General features: G+C 36.7%; 3 protein-coding genes and 2 pseudogenes across 4 annotated transcripts; 4 read left to right on the forward strand and 1 right to left on the reverse strand.

The window, feature by feature from the left end:
- Nucleotides 1–707: 707 nt before the first annotated feature.
- LOC120181738 (chorismate mutase 1, chloroplastic-like) lies at nucleotides 708–7,119 on the forward strand. The gene is made up of 5 exons (XM_039186817.1): nucleotides 708–986; nucleotides 1,070–1,372; nucleotides 1,451–1,694; nucleotides 1,791–1,991; nucleotides 7,066–7,119. Exons 1-5 carry the CDS (start codon nucleotides 802–804, stop codon nucleotides 7,117–7,119), a joined length of 987 nt encoding a protein of 328 aa, XP_039042748.1. The 5' UTR covers nucleotides 708–801.
- Nucleotides 7,120–7,539: 420 nt separating this feature from the next.
- On the forward strand, nucleotides 7,540–9,264 carry LOC120181676 (annotated as a pseudogene).
- Nucleotides 9,265–10,295: 1,031 nt separating this feature from the next.
- On the reverse strand, nucleotides 10,296–14,659 carry LOC120181673. Of its 2 annotated transcripts, XM_039186760.1 has the most exons (10): nucleotides 14,431–14,659; nucleotides 13,309–13,579; nucleotides 13,096–13,179; nucleotides 12,397–12,720; nucleotides 12,149–12,284; nucleotides 11,898–12,060; nucleotides 11,679–11,807; nucleotides 11,316–11,510; nucleotides 10,890–11,012; nucleotides 10,312–10,558 (listed from the first exon to the last, which is right to left on the reverse strand). In XM_039186760.1, the coding sequence occupies exons 2-10, from the start codon at nucleotides 13,490–13,492 to the stop codon at nucleotides 10,445–10,447; spliced, it is 1,452 nt and encodes a 483-aa protein (XP_039042691.1). In that variant the 5' UTR covers nucleotides 13,493–13,579; nucleotides 14,431–14,659; the 3' UTR covers nucleotides 10,312–10,444. The 2 variants fall into 2 exon arrangements, with proteins under 2 accessions (XP_039042692.1, XP_039042691.1); XM_039186761.1 differs by lacking the exon at nucleotides 10,890–11,012 and having other exon boundaries at nucleotides 10,296–10,558.
- Nucleotides 14,660–16,951: 2,292 nt separating this feature from the next.
- LOC120181677 lies at nucleotides 16,952–18,322 on the forward strand (annotated as a pseudogene).
- A 1,329-nt stretch (nucleotides 18,323–19,651) lies between these two features.
- On the forward strand, nucleotides 19,652–22,325 carry LOC120181675 (vesicle transport v-SNARE 13-like). The gene is made up of 5 exons (XM_039186764.1): nucleotides 19,652–19,796; nucleotides 20,928–20,986; nucleotides 21,072–21,260; nucleotides 21,361–21,531; nucleotides 22,085–22,325. Exons 1-5 carry the CDS (start codon nucleotides 19,703–19,705, stop codon nucleotides 22,235–22,237), a joined length of 666 nt encoding a protein of 221 aa, XP_039042695.1. The 5' UTR covers nucleotides 19,652–19,702; the 3' UTR covers nucleotides 22,238–22,325.
- The last annotated feature ends 232 nt before the right edge of the window (nucleotides 22,326–22,557 follow it).

Consider the following 22,557-nt stretch of genomic DNA (forward strand, 5'->3'; position numbering starts at 1 on the left):
TTGAAAATTTTAAACTCACGAGTTTTCGAGTCAAATCGAGCTCAATTTCAGAGTTTTCAAATCGAACTCAACAATATTCGAACACGACTCGCCTCGTTTATACCCCTACCTGAAGGAAATCAAAATCATTTAATTGGAAGATCCTTAGATTATGTTCAAATTAAGCGTCTAAAATATTAGATCAATAGTATCGACTAATCACACACAATCTTTAAATTTGAGATTTATTCTAATATTACCATCTTGATTTTTAGTGTTGACACGTCAATAAATCCACCATTTATGTTTACAAGAACCAATAGGTATAAAGTGAATCTAAAGTCGATTTTTAATTATTTAATAATAAATATTTAAATATCAACGTATTCGAATATAAAATCTTTAAAATTAACGATAATCTTATTAATCATTAAGATCATCTAATTCGTGCAAATATGAAAATATATATTTCATATTAAATATATGAAATATGTAATGTATTTTGTTATATATATATATATATATTAGAGTAGAATTCAGAATATAATTATAAAGGACTATTATTTTATCATTTTAAAATACCACGTCAGCAAGGAAAAATTGAGAGGCAGTTAACAGTTACAGATGAAACAGCTTCTGGAACCTCGTTCTTAACTACCACAAAGAACCCGCGAATCAGTCAGTTTTCTTTCCGAAATTTATATTTCTGTGCATATATATATATATATATATACTCGTATGCTTCGTATTTTTCTCAGTGAACTCATTGTTTCAAAGCTTCGAACTTCTGCATTCCTTACTATACCTTTCAGTTGAAGATCAATGGAGGCCAAGTTGCTGAGTGCTTCTTCTCCACCTTCGTTTTCTGTTAACGGAGCAACCAAGTTTTCAAGACCCAGTCTTGTTTTAACTTCACCAACAAGAGAATTCCCCATCTTCAAGCTCCAATGCCCTGCAAGATCGTCCAATAAAATAATCCAATCTGTTCATGCCTCCAAATCTATTGGGTATGAAAAAGAATTCACCCTTTCGTTCTTTACCCAGAATTCTTCTAGATTGTTCAAATGTGATCCTTTTGCTTTCTCTGTAGAACGGTAACAACGCAAAGGGTGGATGACAGCGAGAACTTGACACTCGATGCCGTGAGGTACTCGTTAATCCGACAAGAGGACAGCATAATCTTTAGCCTTCTGGAGAGAGCTCAATACTGTCAAAATAAGAGTACATATGACCCTGATTCCTTTTCAATTGAAGGTTTCCATGGCTCTTTGATCCAGTATATGCTTAGAGAAACCGAAAAGCTTCATGCCCAGGTTGGCAGATACAATAGCCCGGACGAGCATCCATTCTTCCGGGAAGAATTACCTGCCCCATTGTTACCACCTTTGACATAAGGTAAAAATGATACTTTCATCGCTCTTTTGCTAGGTTTTAGCTTCTTACTGGAGCCTTTTTCTTTTTTCCTGATAATCAAACAGGTACTGCATCCCATTGCTGATAAAATCAATATGAACCCTAAAGTGTGGGAGATCTACTTCAAGAATATCGTTCCGAAATTAGCCAAGGAAGGAGAAGACGGAAACTGTGGGTCCACTGCCGTTTGTGACGCCATGTGTTTGCAGGCTCTTTCGAAGAGGATTCGTTACGGGAAATTTGTAGCGGAATGCAAGTTCCGGGATTCTCCAGAAGCTTATCAAGCTGCCATCAAAGAACAGGTATTGTTTATGAGTTTCATTCAAAGAACACTCGGTTAAACTGAAGCCCTTGCAACGGATCGTGTGTTTTGATTATTTGTTCTTGAAACTTTGCAGGATAGAGATGGGCTGATGAATTTGCTGAAATTCCCCAAGGTCGAAGAATCGGTCAAGAAACGAGTGGAAATGAAAACCAGAACTTACGGACAAGAAGTGCCGGTTGAAATCTGCAAAGACGGTGACTGCCCAACTTACAAGATAAACCCAAGCTTGGTGGCCGACTTGTACGGCGAGTGGATCATGCCATTGACGAAGGAAGTGTTGGGAAATAAACCAAGTACAAGTAATTTCCCTATAACTAGAGTAGTGAGAATGTAAAATAAAAGCGAAAAAATAATACCCAAAATTGATAACGGAGTTCAGCTAATTGTACTTACGTCTCCGAACTGCTGCAAATCTTTTACTAAGAGAGAAAATTTACAGGTGTTTACAAAACACTCACTACTCACAAGGAAACTCTCTAGTATTGGGAGAAATAAATGATTTTTGGGATAGTTTTGAAGCTAAATGAGCTAGGGTATTTATAGTTGAAACTTAAGGACTTAATCTTGTAAATACCCTAAAACCTAGGGATTAATTGTGATTATCCCATTATTATTTTTCAACAAACATCTACCAAACTTTGAAAAACTATTTTTCAAAGAAACATTTACCAAACTTTAAAAACCATTTTCAAAGAAACATTTACCAAACTTTGAAAACCATTTTTTCAAAGTTGGTTACCAAACTTGAAAACCATTTTAATACTTTCAACAATCTTCCACTTGAAGACTGATTTTAATCTGTCTTCACACCTCGATCAATGCAACAGCTTTTCTAGTCTTGTTACTCTAGCATGCCAACTGAAGTTGAACAAAACTTCAGTTTGTCTGTAGTCACCGTCTTTGTCAACATATCTGCCGGATTTTGAGCTCCACTGATCTTTTCAAGTTTCAAAATCTCATCTTCCAGAAGAGACCGGATAAAATGATATCGCAATTGTATGTGCTTTGTCCTGGAATGAAAAGACGGATTCTTTGCTAGATGTATAGCACTTTGACTGTCGCAATACAAGACATTGTTTTCTTGTTTCTTGCCTAACTCTTCCAAGAAACTTTGGAGCCAAACCATCTCCTTGCTAGCTTCCGTAACAGCGACATATTCTGCTTCAGTTGTGGAGAGAGCAACTATCTTCTGTAGTTGAGAAACCCAACTCACTGCGGTTTCTCCTAGAGTATAGACATACCCTGTAGTGCTCCTTCTGATGTCAACATTTCCGGCTAAGTCAGCATCTACATAGCCTGTCAGTATCGTATCTCCACCTTTGAAACAAAGTGCTTTGTTTGTGATACCCCGCAGATATCTGAGGATCCATTTGACTGCTTCCCAGTGTACCTTGCCCGGATTATTCATGTACCTGCTAACAGCTCCCACTGCTTGAGCAATATCTGGTCTGGTACAAACCATGGCATACATTAGACTTCCAATCGCTGAGGTGTACGGCAACTTCACCATGTGTGCACGTTCTTCCTCCGTCTTTGGTGACTGTTCTTTGGAGAGTCTGAAATGAACACCTAAAGGTGTACTTACTGGTTTAGCATCTTGCATGTTGAACCTGGAGAGTACTTTGTTGATGTACTCAGCCTGTGAAAATATCAAAGTCCCTGACTTTGTGTCTCTCTTGATCCTCATCCCAAGAATCTGCTTTGTAGCGCCCAGATCCTTCATAGCAAACTGCTTTGACAATTTTTGCTTCAAGTTTATAATCTCTTGCATGTCTGAGCCTGCAACGAGCATGTCATCAACGTACAACAATAAAATAATGAAGCTATTGTCGAACCTCTTGATGTAGCAACAATGATCTGCTTGGCATCTGGTAAAACCACTGCTACTCATGAAACTATCGAACTTCTTGTACCACTGTCTAGGAGCTTGTTTTAAACCATACAAGCTCTTCTTCAACCTGCATACCAGGTTTTTCTTGTCTGCCTCTATGAAGCCTTCTGGCTGCCTCATATAGATTTCTTCCTCCAAATCACCATGAAGGAAAGCTGTCTTTACATCTAACTGCTCAAGATGTAAATTCTCTACAGCTACAATTTTCAACACCAGTCTGATTGTAGACAGTTTCACGACTGGAGAAAAAATTTCATTGTAGTCAATACCTTCTTTTTGCTGAAAACCTTTGACAATCAATCTCGCTTTATAGCGTTTGCTCCCATCGTGCTCTTCTTTGATCCTGTAAATCCACTTGTTGTGAAGCGCTTTCTTGCCTGGTGGTAATTCAGCTAATTCCCACGTCTGATTTGACAAAATCGAGTCCATCTCATCTTTCATGGAAGACTCCCACTTGACTGAATCATCCACTTGCATTGCTTCATCATAGCACTCTGGTTCACCATTGTCAGTCAGCAACAAGTAGTGCAAAGAAGGAGAATACCGTTGGGTTGGTTTAGGAATTCTGGAGGAGCATCTTAGTTCCGGTGTGACTGGTTCTTCTTGAACTGCTTCAGGACTGATCTGAACATCATTTCCAGAAATCTCCTCAAACTCAGCAAATTCCTTTGTTTCAGCTTTGGTATTGGAGCTGCTTGATTCTACAGTTGACCTGTCTTTGTACATCACATTCTCATTGAAAATGACATCTCTGCTTATAATGATCTTCCGATTTTCATAGTCCCAAAACCGGTAACCGAACTCATCACCGCCGTAACCAACAAAGGCACATTTGTTGGACTTAGCATCAAGTTTATTTCTTTCAGCGGAGTCTATGTGTACATAAGAAATACAACCAAACACTCTTAAGTGTGAAAGGTTTATTTCTTTCTTGCTCCAAACTTCCTCTGGTATTCTGCCATCCAAAGGAACTGAGGGCCCACGGTTGATAAGGTAAGTTGCAGTGTTAATAGCTTCAGCCCATAGAAATTTGGGCAATCCGGCATGTATCCTCATGCTTCTGGCACGTTCATTCAGAGTTATGTTCATGCGCTCTGCTACGCCATTCTGCTGCGGTGTCATGGGAACTGTTGTCTCCATCTTGATCCCATTGTTTGCGCAAAAATCTCTGAATCTCCTATTTCTGTACTCTCCTCCATTGTCAGACCTCAACCGCTTGACTTTCATACCATTCTCATTTTCCACCATGGCCTTCCATTTTCTGAAGGTATCAAAGACTTCTGATTTTTTCTTCAGAAAATAAACCCACACATTCCTTGTAGAATCATCGATGAAGGTGACATAATATAATGAGCCTGCAAGAGATGGAACTGGAGATAGTCCCCATACATCAGTATGAACTAACTCTAACTTTTCAGCCTTGGGTGTCTTACCAATCTTTGCAAAGCTGACTTTCTTTTGTTTGCCAAAGATGCAATCCTCGCATAGTCCGACATCTACATTCTTTAGATCCAGCAGCTTCCCCTTTGACAAAAGTGTCTTCATCCCTTTCTCGCTCATATGACCAAACCTTTGGTGCCATAGGTTTGATTTTCCATCAGCATCTGCTACTGCAATGATATTCTCTAAATTTGAGGTTACATAGAGAGTACCAGTATTCTTACCACGAGCAATGACGATTGCTCCTTTGGTAATCTTCCATTTACAACCTGAAAAGGTTGTACTGTATCCTTCTCCATCAAGCTGTCCTACAGAAATCAAATTTCTTTTGAGACCAGGAATATGTCTCACTCCTGTCAGCTTCCAGGTGGTCTGGTTTGGCAGTTTTAGTCGGATGTCTCCTTTTCCGACGAGCTTCAAGGTTTCATCATCAGCAAGATGAACCTTCCCAAAATCACCACTAACATAGTTCTCCATGATTTCTTGGCATGGCGTGGAGTGGAAAGATGCCCCTGAATCCAAAATTCATGATTCAATCGGACTGTTGACGCTTAAAATCATGGCATCACCTGTCTCCTCCGTCATGTTGGCAGATTCCTGTGCGCCGGTATTTTTCTTCGGTGCTCGGCAATCTCTTTTGAAGTCTTGATTTTCCCCTTCTGGATTTCGATATGCCACGATTTGAATTTCTTTATAAAGTTCTCCATCTGGACTCCGTGTGCAAGGGTGAGGAGGTTGATGCTTCACCCGATTCTCTCCGTCGAATTTCTTCGCTCAGTACCAGATCTCGAACATCGTCGAATTTTAATTTGCTGTTTCCCGACGAACTGCTGACTGCTGTAACAGTAGCATTCCAACTGTCTGGTAAAGATGATAAGAGAATTAAAGCTCGAACTTCATCATCAAATTCAATTTCCACTGAACTCAACTGGGTTGTGATTGTGTTGAGTTCATTTAGGTGTTGTGCCACCGATGCCCCTTCTGTCATCCGCAAATTGAATAATCGCCTCATCAAATGAACTTTGTTTGAGGTCGATGGCTTCTCATACATACTGGAGAGAGCCGTCATAAGACCCGCCGTGGTCTTTTCCTTTGTTATGTTGAAAGTAACATTGTGGGATAACGTCAGTAGGATAACTCCGAGGGCTTGTCTGTCGAGAAGAGCTCAGTCTTCATTCTTCATGCCCTCTGGTTGTTTTCCTGAGAGGGGTTGATATAGATTTTTCTGGTATAGAAAATCTTCAATTTGCATCTTCCAAAATCCAAAGTCCGCGCCATCGAACTTTTCAATTTTCACATTCCCTTCGTCTGCAGCCATCGCTCCCACTCGAATCTGGCTTCGTTTGGATCGTTTCTGACAATTTTGCGAACCGCCGTGTATTAGAACACCTCCGTCGACAAACTCGTATCACCGACCGAATTTTACTATTCACGAAATTCACTATTCACGTGAATAGTAACCCGAATAGTAACATCGCAAAAAATTGACAAAATTCACAACTCAAAAGCTCTGATACCAGTTGTTGAGAAATAAACCAAGTACAAGTAATTTCCCTATAACCAGATTAGTGAGAATACAAAATAAAAGCGGAAAAATAATACCCAAAATTGATAACAGAGTTCAGCCAATTGTGCTTACGTCTCCGGACTGCTGCAGATCTTTTACTAAGAGAGAAAATTTACAGGTGTTTACAAAACACTCACTACTCACAAGGAAACTCTCTAGTATTGGGAAAAAGAAATGATTTTTGGGATAGTTTTGAAGCTAAATGAGCTAGGGTATTTATAGTTGAAACTTAAGGACTTAATCTTGTAAATACCCTAAAACCTAGAGATTAATTGTGATTATCCCATTATCATTTTTCAACAAACATCTACTAAACTTTGAAAAACTATTTTTCAAAGAAACATTTACCAAACTTTAAAAATCATTTCAAAGAAATATTTACCAAACTTTAAAAATTATTTTTTTAAAATTAATTACCACACTTGAAAACCATTTTAATACTTTCAACAGAAAGTCCAAGTCGAGTACCTGTTGAGAAGGTTAGACAAATCCCAAGGAAATTGAGCGGGGTTTTTGTTGGTAGTTGTGATGAAAAAGAAAATGTATAGATAATCAAGTTTCCAGTGGCTGTTCATTAACAGTTTGATGGCATACTGTGTTGATATTGATGTTGATATGGAATAGGCAACAACTATATTTCCCACTCTACTTAGTTTTCGAATCAACATTAAATCTTAAATCAAACTTTCGATTTTGTTTTAGTTTGATTTGAAATCTTCAACGTCTAATCAACATCGGGTCGAAGATGCCTTTCTTTCTTAATTATCCTATCATTCACATTTGAGGGGGGGGGGGATCTATGAGACCGATTAATTAAACAAGTTTACAAATTTAGGTTTGAGAGAAATGTTATTATTCTAAATAAAATAATAAAAAAATCTGAAGCAGTTGAAGTCCCATAACCAGAAGCAAAAACCCATTTCACAGCAAAGCAGTCAAGCTCAGCAATGGAGAGAAGCAAAGTGGTGATGATGATGGAAATGGCAGCTTTTGGACTGGTTTTACTGTTAATGGTGCCACAGGCCGATGCTACTAGGTACATCGTTGGAGGGGGAGGCGTGGGTTGGACCACTAATGTCAATTACAGTGTCTGGGCTCAAGGAAAGCACTTCTACAATGGCGACTGGCTCTGTAACTTGTTATCCCTTCATCTTTCTTTAGATCTACTGCTGAATTACGCTATCTTTTCTGCATTTTCAAACACTTTGGCTTGTTTTCTGGTTGATAAAATTGATAGATCTGCGCATGGGTTGTTTTCAAATGAATTGACAGTCTCAAGTCTTCAACTTTTTGTCTTTGTTTTCCTGGAAAGCTATAGTTTACCTGCTAGGTTTAGAATATTCTCTCGTTTTACATAATCGCTTTACTTTTTTTGAAAGGGAATATAATAATCTAGGTTTAAAAGATTATAGTTTTTAAATGTGCTTTTTGGGTGTGTGTATTGGTCTACAAAGTGATGTTAAAGTTCATACTTTAGCTGCCCAGGAAGTGCATAAGCATTAAGGAAAGTGAGAAAAAGAAGTTTAAAGTTTTTCCCAGGTCTGGAAACTTTACTTTGTTGTTTCTGCGGTTGATATTCATAGCTTATATTTACTCAATTGATCGAAATGCATTCATCGACCTGACTGAAAACTAATTTAAATCCTTGGTCCTGAGTGTTAACAATGGTTATTCAAGTTTCTTATGCTAAATGAAATCTTTTAGGTCTTCAAAACCCTATAAAAGCCTCTCTAAGCATTGGACCTATGCTATTCCGGTTCTTTATTTTTCTTGAAGTATTTATGTCCGATAGTCTCCTGACGTTTACACTTGAGTTCTAGTAGCAAAGAAAGATGGTAACCACTCATACATCTATAGGTTTTCAAATTGTGACTAACTTTTGAGGTTAAGGCTTTGTTTTAACATAATAGAAACCTTTGTTATCCGGACTTCTTTGTTTTTCTCAAAATACTCCTATCTAACATTAATGTCAGACACGTATATGAATATGAATGAGCATCAAGGAATGATCCTCTGTAACGTATTATACTCACCTCTTGAGACCGGATAACATAGCCTGAGGCTGAGACAATTAAGTTGCTGCAAATCCCATTTTTTGAGTTACGGTTGATTGAAATTATTGTTTTAACAACCTGGCCAATTGTTATCTATGGTGTCTGATTGATTGTGTTTGTTCACTTGTTTCCCAATCTTTGTATATGACCGGAACCAGATGAATGTTCTAGAGGTGAACAAGACAAACTATGAGTCCTGCAATTCTGATCATCCACTTCACAACTGGACAACTGGAGCTGGAAGGGATGTGGTTCCGCTTAACGTGACTCGCCATTATTATTTCATTAGTTGCAAAGGGTTCTGCTACGGCGGCATGAAGCTGCAGTCCGTGTGGAGAACCCGCCTCCACCTCCTAAAGCTGCTCCATTGACCGAAAAGAGTGGCTCCTCACCAAGTACCGTTTTCTACAGAGGCCAGCTTGTTTTACCAGTTGCTTTTGCCATTGCTTCACTGTGGGACACATTTGTTCGAATCTGGTAGTTTCGGGATCGAGATCGAATGTAGACAATTCCTTCATCAATTGTGAAAGCGAATAGAAACTATTCATATTCCATTTCTTCTTAAATTATTGGTGGTTTTTTCCCAGAAAGAGTTGATATGAAACTAGATTTAGGAGGGGTTTGAACTTTGAACATTGAGATGTAATGGGGGTTTGCTGGTAGAGAAGCATTTGAGGCTACTCTGTGGGAGACATTATTGCATGAATTTGTGGCAAAATCAAGAAGATAGACACTTATTTCGTTATCACTAGTTTTAATTATGGGAGAAGTTTTTGGTTTAAATCTAGAAGATACACACTTATTTGATCGTGGTGCTCTTCTTAGCTAGCTCACCGTATGCTTCGATCTACTGCTCTGCAATCCTCATTGTCATCACTCCCTTGCCCCAACTCGAGCTGATCTTGACCATGACATCCCTTATCAACTTTGCCATAGCTTTTGCATGGCCCGTAGCTAAATTGAGCTGACATATTTTTGGTTTCCAATTCCAAAATCACCAAATTCCTCCTCCCACCGGCGATGTTAATACTGGTTTGTTTTGGCCCCTTGGAATTCAGAATCCACTCATGTTTCCTGCATTCTGCTTCTGCTTGAAGGTCCATCGACGTCTTTGTGCCTTCAGGCGATTATATATCTTTGATCTCGTATTGCAAGCACTCGAGTCCCCAATCTGTTTCAAAGGCACATGGTTAATAACATCGAAGATGCTCTTGTTGAGCGCATCGAAAGTCTTGTTGAGCATAATCTTCCCAAGTTCACCCTGCATCTAGTTTGCACTAATTGAATGACTGCCAATATAGGATCTTCAACGCAATAAGATGACAATAAAGGATCTAAAATCTTCATTGAAAGTACCCACCCCATCAATGGTTATAGGAACACTTTTTTATTGCAGCAATTTGATCTGATATGGTTATTGCTTGATCCTTGAGAGAATGCACATACCTGATTTTATCAACTATCGATATCAAGAAGTTAAGGCTCGGATCAAGAGTCGCCAAATATTTTCTGAATCTTTAGACAACATAAGATCACTTTTCGGGAACAAGTTGATACTTATCGGTATTGATCAGTACAAGTCGATATGGATTCGTATGAAAACTGAAACAATACGATGTAAATACCATTTTAATTGTAATGAGAAATCAAGTGTTCCGTTTAGATATTTGCAGTAAAGCTGGTATTATAATGAGTAAGCTTCAACAAATAAAATCGATCCCTCCATACAAGAGTTTCTAAATTTGGTATCCTGCACCTTGACAACGACGACCTAATTAAGTATCCAGAACTGTCCGGAGTGTCGGTATTTGGCCGTGATCAGAAAAGTCAATCTTGTTTAGTCTCAGGCAGCACAAAACTTGCTCCGGAAGTTCCTCTTGTTTTTGTGCCTGTCAATCAAAGCCAAAGATCATTATCCGAAGTTACACATCGACAAGTCTGAAGGAAGTTTACCCTATTCAAAGTATAATTTCCTCAGTTTTTGATGATTTTTGTAATTTAATGATGATCAAACATTGGAAGGGCTGTGTCGAAGCCGGTTGTAACGGACTTGTCTGACTTTAATGACATTACTCGGTTATAGTTATCAGTTCAAGTAGGTTATGTAGGTAGGTTCTGTGAAATGACTGATCGAACCAGGCAGCACAGCCCTTGTTCAGTCATTAACCAGTTCATTTAACAAAGATGCCAGATAACACATGCAATCAGAGTGTGTGTTACCTGGATGGTCAAACCCAGATCAAGAACTCCATTTTTCAATCGATCTCGAAACGACTCAAGCCCCTTTCTCGATATATAACTGAAGCGATGAATGTCCAGATCAATCTCAAAGTAATTAGAACCCTGCATGAGAAATAGAATAAACATCCTCGTATCTGATCCTATTAATGACTTGGCAGTCACTACTCGAACAGACATAGGGTTTGTAGAGCAAGCTTCAAGACTTAAACCCGTTGGCATTATCTCAAGGATCAACAAACTATGTCAGCGAATTAAGTCATGCCCAAATTACAAGGTTGGTGTGTCTTAACTAACCTCATAAGGCAAATTCTGGTTAATGATAGTGCTGCCCATTTATGATCGTAATCTTTCGGTTGAACTAAACACTGAAAAAGTCAATGAACAAAGCAGAAGCTTATACTATACCTTATAAAAATTGTGCTGAGGGCGTGAGAGAACCGGCTTTTCGTTATAAGCATTTACGAGTTTCTTCTCGGTAGAACTCAAATTGAGATCATCAGGATTAACCAAGCCGGCCATGATCTTCAGCCTTTCTCTGAAGGGAACACTAGAGTCTATTGCGAACCCTTTAACTTTTTCCATCTCATCATCGACCAATTTCTGGAGCAAAAGCAGAAATTCTCAACAGATAGTTCCAAGACGACGGAAATTACCGATGCTTATCCTCATTATACCGCAAGATCACGCTACAGAGTTATAACTGGCTGAAATATACAAATTAAATAAATATAATATAGGCTTTCTGACAGTGAAATGTTATAATGTTACCTTGATGCTCTCCTGATACAGTGGAGAGATGAGTCCGTCAAAATCCTCGGAAATTTTGAAATAAAGAACAAGACTCATTCCTTCACCATCACCATCTCCGAGGAACATTGCAGTAGGATAAGTAGGCAACTGCAAGAGAAGACATGAGACGATAGAAATAGCTTAAAAGAAATTGCCAGGAAGCATTTTTATTAATGATTAAACTGCAGGGAAATATACCTGAATATTAACAATTAGAAGAGGAGGGATTTTCCCATTTGCTTTCTCATTAGGAAGCTCGATATGTTGAGCAATATGATTTATCTTTCTCGGGCAGATAAATAAGTCGACGCCTATTGGAGTATACGGGGAGTAATGCGGTGCCGGACACTTCCGTTTATCTCTGTAAAAAAAGGAAAGCAACGATCATAAACTTCAATAGAAAGCTACTAACACAAAAGCTAAGCCAAGGGTGAGAATTACTAGCATACTTGAAATAGGTCTCGCCTCGTAGTTTAAAAGTTGAGGGCGGAATCTCGGACCAACACCCTCGACTCACCTTGTCATCCTTGCTACATGGAATTATATATCCTGCTCTGGGACGATATAAAAATCGTTTTGCTGTACCTGATATCAATGAAGTTGATATTATACGTAAAATTCCTACTCTAGGAGCAATCATTGAACTAAAAAAACACTAAATAGAGCTTTGGAAATAAACTTGACTCGAATTACTTACAGTCTTCAAGTTTGTCTTCAGTATCACATGATCTCTTCTTAAAAGAAAGCCTTAAAACTGCTGATTTCTTTCTTTGGTATTGTGGAGTCGAACCCGATGTTAAAATCTTATTGTTGAAACTCATAGAGGGAATCATTCTTGATAATCCTGATCTTAAGTTTTTCTCTTCGGAATTACGCTTATCCTCTTTCGGACCTTTAAAGCTTCCATAACGATGATCAAATGGTTTCTTCTTCCTATTACAAATTTCATCTGCCTTTCCGTCACACTGACGCAGCTGACCACTTGACATATTCCCAATCGCATTACCCAACGGAAAACCATCTGGAAAAGAAAAATCCGGACAAATTACATTTATAAGATGGTCATGGATGATTAATCTTCCTGTTGTCCATTCAAAATTACATGAATGGAATTGCATACAAAACAACTAAACAGTCCATAATGTGGTGTGCTAGACAACACAAACTCTATGATGTAATACACCGAGAAAACTAGCAACCATAAGTTTGTGATGTATTTATCCCCCACCATTGTCTAAAACTCGGCAGATATGGAGAAACAAAGAAGAGATAATTAGTAGTTTTATACAGTGATTGATAGTTCACTCCAAAATTTTCCATTGCTGTATCATCATGCTTTACTTTCTATTACAGAACTTTAAATTACGATAAAGTAAAAGGTTGAATCATATGTTACCTCCTTGAACGCTGACGAAATCATCATCCGAATCAGATTCAAGAATACTAACCGAATCGAACCAAGCATCCTCTTGGCAAGCTCCTGCAGGAAAGAAACTTGGTCAACTTCAATTTTCATTTGCATCAATTTGACTCAGATGCCACCACTGCAACTGAGTGAGATGGAATGCAGTATTCGGATCCTCAGATGTTCTAAGAGTAGTGGTCGTACCGTTTTCAAAATCTGTATGTAAATATCCACTAACAGCTATATCCGTTACACGAGAGTCACTATTCCTTTTCTTGGTTGCATCTGTCATAGAACCGGAACCCTTCCCACGGCATTTCCGGATGCGGCGGCGGGATCTCCTCACAGTCCTGATTTTTTTCTGAGGTGCTGATACACAACTCCCCATCAAGACTGTTTAATTGCAGACCTTGGTTAAGAGCAAATATTGTTTAACAATAGATATGCCAGCCGTTTTCGCCACAAGCCGTCCTTACTGTAAAAAAAAAAAAAAACTAGCAATTAGTGGTAGACATAATCACATGGTCAATTCAAGGAGAAGAAAAAAAAAGTTTTAAATAGGTGAATATATATGGAACCAACCAAAAAAATAACAGTGAAAACGTAAGATTATCAAGCGAAGAAAACCAGTGCCTAAACTTGGAGCAGAAATTCCTTGAAGTTTAACTAGATATATAAAAACGAAGAGAAAAGACAACATACACACCGTATCCAATGAGGTTAAGGAGATAAAAATGAGCAGAAAAAAATGAAATCTGTCCCACATCAGAAAGGAGCTTAATTATTTTTAATTGTATAAAAATTAATTAAAAACACACCTAAATTGGAAAATACTTGTTTTTCTTCAATGAAAAGAAGCAAAACAATGTTCAACCTTCAAAGAAACTTGTGTCAAGAAGACTTGACAAAGACAATTCAACCTTCACAGAAACTTGTGTCAAGAAGACTTGACAAAGACAATGTTAAGAACATATGCTATTTCTTCGAAAATGGTAAAGGGAAAAAAAAGAAACTTCGAATCCAACACTGAAATTTGGCAAATACACAATCAATCAATCAATCATATGTTCAAAATTAAGTATCTTTACCAAAAGGAGGAAGAAGAAGAAGAAGAAGAAGAAAAGCATTATTGAAATTAATATTAAAAGTCAATGCTGCTAACTAAAACCATAAACTTTGAATCTAAAGTAGAAATTACGGGAAAAAGCCAATATCTTTATAGAGAGAGAGAGAGAGAACCCAATGTTAATGGAATATTACAGCAGACATTATAAACAAAACTCAGAAAACATAAATAAAAATCGGATCAAATTTAAATAAAATTACTTTGATCGTTTTCTTTTCTCTCCAGAAATGGGATCTCTCAGCTGAGAAAAGCAGGCAAGGAACAATCAAGGTCGGGTCGGATCCGGGTAAAAGACCAAACAAAGAAAATCTGCAAGCTCTGTGTTTTTTCTTTGGGGGTGTTCAAATGTTGGGAAAAATGAATGAATGAATGAATAAATAAATAAAGAGCTGAAAGAATGTAAAGTAATAGAGAAGAGATTTGAATGATTTGTTCCTTGTCTCCACAAATTTAGCTTTTGTTTTAAAGCTTCGGTCCTTTTAATTTTCTTCCCTTTACTGGATTGTGATAATGTTGTTTGATCCCCATTTTTAACCTTATTATTATTATTATTATTATTATCCGGAAAATTATAATTAAAGGTAAAAATGTGATTTTTTATTCATCTAATTTATCACTTTTGGTCTTATATCAATTTAACCCTCAAAACTACTCAATTGCATCATTCTATAACTATGCCTCTAACGTAAAATCCTAAATTATAATTTTTAAACCCTAAATCATAATCCTAATATCTCCAAACACTAATTTATGACTTATAATTTAGGGTTTTAAGTCAGTGAAAGAGCATAAAATGATACAATTAAACAACTTTAAAGATTAAATTGATGTGAAAATATGATAAGAGTAAAAATAATAAATTTGATCTATTATAGGGATAAAGATGACCCTTAAGCCATAATTAAATGAACGAGATTATTTTTTTTTTCAAATTCTTAAGAGTAAATTACATGTTTATTCACTAAACTTTACTCTATCTCCTATTTCACTCACCATACTTTCAATTTTTTCAATTTGCTCACTGAACTTTAGACATTGAATTTTTTTGGTCACTCGACCATTTACTCAATAACGGGGTGCTTACGTGGCTTATTTTAATAATAAAACATGCCACACATTTACTCAATAAACTTTACACTCTCTCCTATTTCACTCATTATACTTTTAATTTTTTTCAATTTAATTTAATATCGTTAGAAATTTAACGGTCGAGTGACAAAAAATTCAATGTTTAAAGTTCAGCGAACTGATTGAAAAAGTTGAAAGGACGATGAGAGAAATAAGAGAGTAAATTTCAGTGAGTAAGCGTGTAATTTACCCGATTCTTAAAGTAAACTAGTCAACAAAACCACAAGTGTACTAGTAAAATTGTTTCAAGTAGGGATCATCCTCCTGTGTATTTTGCCCACCGTATCTTTATAGCTTATTCGGAAATAATTTTAAGAATAGACATAGGTATATCAATATGAGAAAATAATCTCAGTGACCAAAAATCTCAGATAATATACGATTTTGATCAATTTTTTTTGGATTTGCGAAAATGACCAACAAAATCGCAATGCGATCTCTAATTCGCATTGCGATCTCCACTATCGTAAATTCGCGTTACATTTCGCGTTGCGATAATTGAAAATCGCGTTGCGATAGTTGAAAATCGCGTTGTGATTTTTCAGTCCGCGTTGCGATTTTCTAAATTCGTTGCGATTTTCCAAATTCGTTGCGAAAATCGCGTTGCGATTTTTCATTTCGCGTTGCGATAGTTGAAAATCGCGTTGCGATAGTTGAAAATCGTGTTGCGATAGTCTACAGTTGTCGTTGCGATTTTCCAAATTCGTTGCGAAAATTCGTTGTGATAGTTAAAAAAAAAAGATTTTGTTTCTTAAGAATTTTCTCTAAAAAGATAGTACGTGTCGAAGACACATATTACCACGACCACGACCACGGCCACGGCCACGGCCCGAGACGAGACAGACGACGGCGGTGGCGCGCGAGAGTCTCCTTTGTTCTCTATCACTCAACAAGGAAGTGGGAAAGCCAAGCCTTAAATACTATTCTTAATAGTGTTTCCAATACTATGTGGGATTGAACATTACCAACACTTGTTTCCAATACAATGTGATTATTCAGGAAACAATTAACAATTATGCACCTTAAAACAACTGAATCAGCAACCAATTGCATTAGTATTATACGATTAAATATGTCATAATTAAAAGTCAATCTACAATCAATCGCGATTATTGTAATTTTAAGCAAAACATTCAAAAATAATATCACTATTTAAGGCTCAATCCCACATAGTATTGGGAACAAGTGTTGGTAATGCTCAAATCCCACATAGTATTGGAAACACTATTGGGAATGGTATTTAAGGCTTGGCTTTCCCACTTCCTTGTTGAGTGATAGAGAACAAGGGGGACTCTCGCGCGCCGCCGCCGCCGCCGTCTCGTCTCGTGGTCGTGGTCGTGGTCGTGGTCGTGGTCGTGGTCGTGGTGTCTTGAGTTTTTTATCTTTTCTTGTATTTAATGGTTACCCAGTTTAGCACATAGTTGAAATATAGGTTCATTAATGCTGAAAAACTGAAAAAAAGGAGAAATTTGATGTTTATTAGTCTTTTTTTATCGAATTAATTAATATCAACTGCTAAATTTTACGTTTATTAAGCTTGGTTCTTTGGATTTGGGTGTTCAGTGATGATCTGGTTGTGTGCTTTCCAAGCTATATAATATAGTTTCTTGTTCGTCGTTGCATTTAGTAGTAAATACTATTTATTGGTGTATTGATTTGATTCTTTCGAAACTTCTTTATTTGATATCTGAAATGAGCAAATTTGTGTTCTTTTTTGTGTTTAGACAAATCTGGCTTATCTGCAAAGGATCCTAAGAGATAGTTGAGTGTTTAACTATTATGTTGTCTAGGCATCATGTTCGTTACAGTCCTTTAGCTGTTGATGAAGACGATGGGCGTTACGACCGGAGGTTTGATTATGCACCAAAAGCCTTCGATAGAATCCCATGGAAACCCATTGCCCTTGCACTTTTTATGCTTTGTCTAGGGTGCTTGCTTCTTTTTCTTTCGTTTTTCATCTTCACTGGGCATATGGGAGGAGAGCAATCGCAGGCGTATGTCCTCTTAGTCCTCGGCATTCTTACATTCCTTCCAGGTATGCCTTCTGGTCCTTGGAATTCTTTTCCTCCCAGTTACACAGCTGATTCAACAGAAAGTGTTTTTAACTGGATGATGTAGACAGTATGTTTAACTGTTGAAAGGGGGATCTCGTTTAGCAATTCAATGCACGTTCGATAGTTATGCTTGACTTGTTTTTGTAGTACCAGATTGTTAATGATATTTTGTCACATAATGGTGAAATGAGTCTGGGTTCTCGGAGATGGAAGTTGTTTATCGTCATTGGATAATAGTTGAATGCTGCAGCATAGAGCTTGTTATGAAATCATTGCTTTGGCATGTATGTTATGAAATGCTAAAGCATAAGTATCGATCCTTGCAGTTATAGATGTTCATAGGGCAATAGTGTTTCATTTTCTGTCGTTTACGTATCGCTGCGCTCCGGGAAGTGTTGGATGGTGATGCGATCTAGGTTATTTAGATCTAGGTGTGAGTGTTGCATACGAGTATGTATCCGACATAGGTATATTTATTTTTTCTGACACTGGTGTCGAACACGAACACTTCAAAAATAAAAATGAAGAGTCGAGTAACATTAGATGGCATCAACCCCTTTGTTTGGAGGGAAAACTCTATACGCATTGATCCAACACTATTTATTTCATTACGACCTCGATCGAAACAACCATTCCTGCAATAGAGCGTTACACGCCAAATAGTGCATGAGGATTACAATCTATGGCATTGGCATTGCAGGCGAAGTTTTTATTAACTTTTAAACTTTCTGATGTCTCTTTCAAAGCCTCTTTAACAGCCTGCTTTGATTGTCGAACTTCGAAAGAGCTCGACCGACACTACTTTTCGTTTATCGGAATTTGTATGCAGCAGGTTTTTACGAGACTCGGATAGCTTTATTCATGGAGGGGTGCCGAAGGATACACCTTTGCTTCCATTCCAGATTATTAGAACTTGTTTAAAGCAACCTTAGAATGCTATAAATTCTTTAATTGAATGTCGATTAGTTTCTTGGTCCATTAAATTCGGGTATTTACAGAATTAGAGTACTCGTATTTTTGGTTCATGAATATACGATTTATATTTATTTTAGTGTTTTTTTTCTTTAAATATTATTTTAAAAAAGTCCACATAGAAAAAAAAACATAAATTTTAGAAGTTTAGTATGTAATCCACGCATAACATTTATAAATTTAAATTACATAATCTAAAGATCAAAAAATTCAAAATTTTAAAAAATAAAATTAAAAAATATAACTAAATTTAAAATATTTTAAATTACAATCTAAATTTGATTGATTTTGATTTTGATTTTGGTTCTGAATGTTTTTGTTTCGGATTTAAGGAAGAAAAAATGGATGGATCGGGAGGAAGTGAGGTGGATAGTGTACTATTTCCTAATTACAAGCTTGGAAGAACGATCGGAATCGGTGCGTTTGGAAAGGTTAAAATTGCTGGACATTAACAGCAGGAGCGAAATCAACACTGTAAATTTCACTGCTTCGGTATCCATTGCATGCTCCACTAAATCTAGAGGAGATGTCAATCTTATGCTTCTCTAAACCATTTCCAACTTCAAGAGTACACCTTGATGTGGAAATACTGCTGTTTGCAAAGCAATGGAAAGTATCAATATAGGTTAAATCATGAGAAGACATGATTTGAAGGAGAAGAGAGGGAAATAAGTTTAGCATGCACAGTTTGGTTGGAAAGTATCAGTTTGGAGGTAAAGCTTTTCCATGCCTTCTTAGCCGGAGGAAACCTTATGCTCAAGCAAGATATGAAAAAAGAGATGGAAAGATGGGCAGGAGAGATTTGCAAAAGGATATTAAAATGTCTTATTTATAAAAGGAAAAAGATAAATAGCTTAGAAGAAGAAGAAGAAGAAGAAGAAGCTGCAAAAAGGAGAAGAAAAGAAACTGTCACGTCAGAGGGTTAACCGAGGTAACTGCGACGTCAGCACAAACTAATCCAAGGACCCGGCAGGGAACAAAATGAAAACCAACTAAAAGTTTGATGACTGTATTATAAATTTCAAAAAATGAGTGACCAAAATGAAAGATATTTAAAAGATCGGAGAATATTCATAGACTTTACCCTTTTTTATTATGCAACGAAATAACAATCGAAACCACCAAGACACGACGATTGCATCTCAGGTTCTCTCTCTCTCTCTCTCTCTCTCTCTCTCTCTCTCTCTCTCTCTCTCTCTCTCTATTTTCTTTACTTTTATAGTTTTTTGAATTTTTATCTGATTTTAAATCTTAATTTCCTGATTCTATTTGTTGCTGATTTTGACGAGATTTTTTATGTAGATAAAAAAATCAAAAGATGAGTGAAGTCTTCGAAGGATATGAACGGCAATATTGCGAGCTATCGGCGAATCTTTCCAAGAAGTGTACGGCTGCTGCTGCAATCAGTGGAGGTTGTAATTTCAAAATTTTCATATGAACGAATCTTTTTTTGTGTCAATTTCTTCATTTCTTGCTCCTAATTGTGGTTGTGTGATGGCATTGTTGATTTTTCCCTTTCTAATTTAGCGGAATAAAGGATTCTCAGCTTACTTTCTGCTGCTGATTAAAAAAATAGGAGATATTAAGATGAAGGAAAGAAGATCAGATCTTCTTTATCTCTCCTTGGATTTTTAAAACTGATCTAATTTGATTACTTCTCATGATTTTCATGGTGTTTATTTTCAGAATGAAGTATGTGATATTTCATTAGTTTTGTGAAATTCGCATGGAACTGTGTGTGAGATATATCACAGGAATGAATTTGAAATGCCTGAATTTTAAGCGTTAAACATGGAATTAAGAAAGTAATTCTGAAGTATCGAGTAGAATATATGTTGTGATTGGAATTAGTTCAAAGTTAATAATAAACTACCATGAATGAATAATAGTTTTGGAGTTAACGTACATTGCTTTATCATTTTTTGATGTGCGATGGAGTTTGCTTTTGTTCTTTACTTGGGTTCTTTAAATTGTTGTATTATTACATGCAAGTTATAACCGAAGAGGAAAATTATATGAAGAGTTAGGTAGATGTATGGTTACTACATTACTTGGACTCAGATATGTGTATTAGATATGGGTATACATATGACACGGATATGCTCAATTTTTTTTCAAGTTTTACCATGTATTCCACACTAATGTCTGGATTTCCACTGGATACGAGTGTATGTGGTGGGTACTACAAGAAAATTAAAGAGTTTGAGTAACATAGGATGTTTGAGATATATACTTCTTAGAAGATGAAAAGAAAGAAAAAGTTTTGGGCCTTTAAACAATGGCATCAAGCCATGTCTAAAGAAAAATAGCTGGGGAGATGTTGAATCATTGAATAGATAAAGGAATTTGATAGTAAAGTGTTTGGTAGACACAAAATTAGGACGTGAATCTAAATAATATGTATTTCCTTTTATTGAGTAATGTGGTAGGTTAGTATTTAAATTTGTAATATGTTTGATGAGAGGTTTTTTCAATTTTTATAGCACCGGCCTTTGTAATTGGCCAATTGTTCTTCAATTTATTAATTTTTTTTCTGTTTGCAGAGCAGAAGAAGCAAAAAGTTTCTGATATAAGAGGTGGATTGGAAAATGCAGAAGAACTGGTAACTGGTTATTTCATGTTTAGATACCCCTATTTGGCCTTTATTTTCCTTGGCTATTTAACTTTGATGTTTTTTATTTTATCAGATTCGGAAAATGGACCTTGAGGCAAGAAGTTTGCAGTCAAATGTCAAGGCTATGCTTCTTGCTAAGTTAAGGGAATATAAATCAGACCTTAACAATCTGAAGAGCGAAGTTAAAAGAATTGCATCTGGTAATTTAAATCCAGATGATCGAGATCAGTTGTTAGAGTCTGGAATGGCTGATGCACTCACCGTATGTTTTCATTCTTCTAACTTTTTAACATGCCGTGGTTCACCATGGTATGCTTTCCTTGCATTTAACTTTTGATCACTTATAGATGAATATGTAATAGGCATCAACTAATCAAAGATCAAGACTGATGATGACTACAGAGCGGTTGAATCAGAGCAGTGACAGAGTTAAGGACAGTAGAAGAACCATGCTTGAAACAGAAGAGCTTGGTGTTTCAATTCTTCAGGATTTGCATTCGCAGAGACAGGCTCTCTTGCATGCCAATAACACGGTATCTCTTCTATAAACTGCTTTTCTCTGTTCATGACCTCCAATTTTCTTAACACAACTACACAAGTGGTATGAATCTTGTAACGATGTTTTTCTTGTATTCGAGTTGTAATTTCTTTCAAGCTCTATATAACAACCTTGGTATAGCATCTCATGACCTCCAATTTTCTTAACACAACTACACAAGTGGTATGAATCTTGTAATGATGTTTTTCTTGTATTCGAGTTGTAATTTCTTTCAAGCTCTATATAACAACCTTGGTATAGCATCTCATGACCTCCAATTTTCTTAACACAACTACACAAGTGGTATGAATCTTGTAACGATGTTTTTCTTGTATTCGAGTTGTAATTTCTTTCAAGCTCTATATAACAACCTTGGTATAGCATCTCATGACCTCCAATTTCTTTCAGCACAACGTCGCTCGAGCATGTTACGTCGAAAGCTTATATGATACTTGAACCTCAGAATTTCTTGCATCAAGTTATATAATGTTTGATGGTAAACCATTTTGGATATGTGTTTATTGTTGGGTTTTTGCTTTAATTGCCAGCTTCACGGAGTGGATGATAACATTGGCAAGAGTAAGAAAATTTTGACAGCCATGTCAAGGAGGATGAACCGGAACAAGTGGATTATTGGGATCATTGTTACAGTTCTTATCGTTGCTGTCGTCATCGTTTTATACTTCAAACTTGTTAAATAGGTAACATCCTGCTTGTTCACTATCTTGGTTCTGGTTGTTTTTGACGTATAATTTTACTCGGCTTCATTAATCCCGACTTGGTTTTGTTCATTCATCTCAATCATGGGTTGGCACTTTTTAAAGATTATTTGGAGGATGATATGTTAGCTACAGCATCAGACATTCAAGCTAACATGCATAATTGTCCGTTTATTATATTTCGTATTTTTATTTTGGTCGCTTCGCTGAAATAATGGTCAAATTGGTTCATTTGCATTTTGAAAAGAGCAAGGTGGTCTCGTTGTTAAAATTTCCATCCAACATAGCAATTATTGAAAAAA

Source organism: Hibiscus syriacus, unplaced genomic scaffold (genome assembly GCF_006381635.1).
Source record: "Hibiscus syriacus cultivar Baekdansim isolate YM2019G1 unplaced genomic scaffold, ASM638163v2 tig00112530_pilon, whole genome shotgun sequence".
Classification (NCBI taxonomy): domain Eukaryota; kingdom Viridiplantae; phylum Streptophyta; class Magnoliopsida; order Malvales; family Malvaceae; genus Hibiscus; species Hibiscus syriacus.

What these genes read in the sequence shown, in the direction of transcription:
- LOC120181738 (XM_039186817.1), top strand. Translation starts at nt 802, where the DNA reads ATGGAGGCCAAGTTGCTGAGTGCTTCTTCTCCACCTTCGTTTTCTGTT. An exon ending in TTGTTACCACCTTTGACATA is followed by an intron (nt 1,373 to 1,450) that starts AGGTAAAAATGA and finishes TTTCCTGATAAT; the next exon opens with CAAACAGGTACTGCATCCCA. An exon ending in AAGCTGCCATCAAAGAACAG is followed by an intron (nt 1,695 to 1,790) that starts GTATTGTTTATG and finishes GAAACTTTGCAG; the next exon opens with GATAGAGATGGGCTGATGAA.
- LOC120181673 (XM_039186760.1), bottom strand. Translation starts at nt 13,492, where the DNA reads ATGGGGAGTTGTGTATCAGCACCTCAGAAAAAAATCAGGACTGTGAGG. An exon ending in ACATACAGATTTTGAAAACG is followed by an intron (nt 13,180 to 13,308) that starts GTACGACCACTA and finishes TCTTTCCTGCAG; the next exon opens with GAGCTTGCCAAGAGGATGCT. An exon ending in TTCTAATTGTTAATATTCAG is followed by an intron (nt 11,808 to 11,897) that starts GTATATTTCCCT and finishes CTTCTCTTGCAG; the next exon opens with TTGCCTACTTATCCTACTGC.
- LOC120181675 (XM_039186764.1), top strand. Translation starts at nt 19,703, where the DNA reads ATGAGTGAAGTCTTCGAAGGATATGAACGGCAATATTGCGAGCTATCG. An exon ending in TGGAAAATGCAGAAGAACTG is followed by an intron (nt 20,987 to 21,071) that starts GTAACTGGTTAT and finishes TTATTTTATCAG; the next exon opens with ATTCGGAAAATGGACCTTGA. An exon ending in GAATGGCTGATGCACTCACC is followed by an intron (nt 21,261 to 21,360) that starts GTATGTTTTCAT and finishes AATATGTAATAG; the next exon opens with GCATCAACTAATCAAAGATC.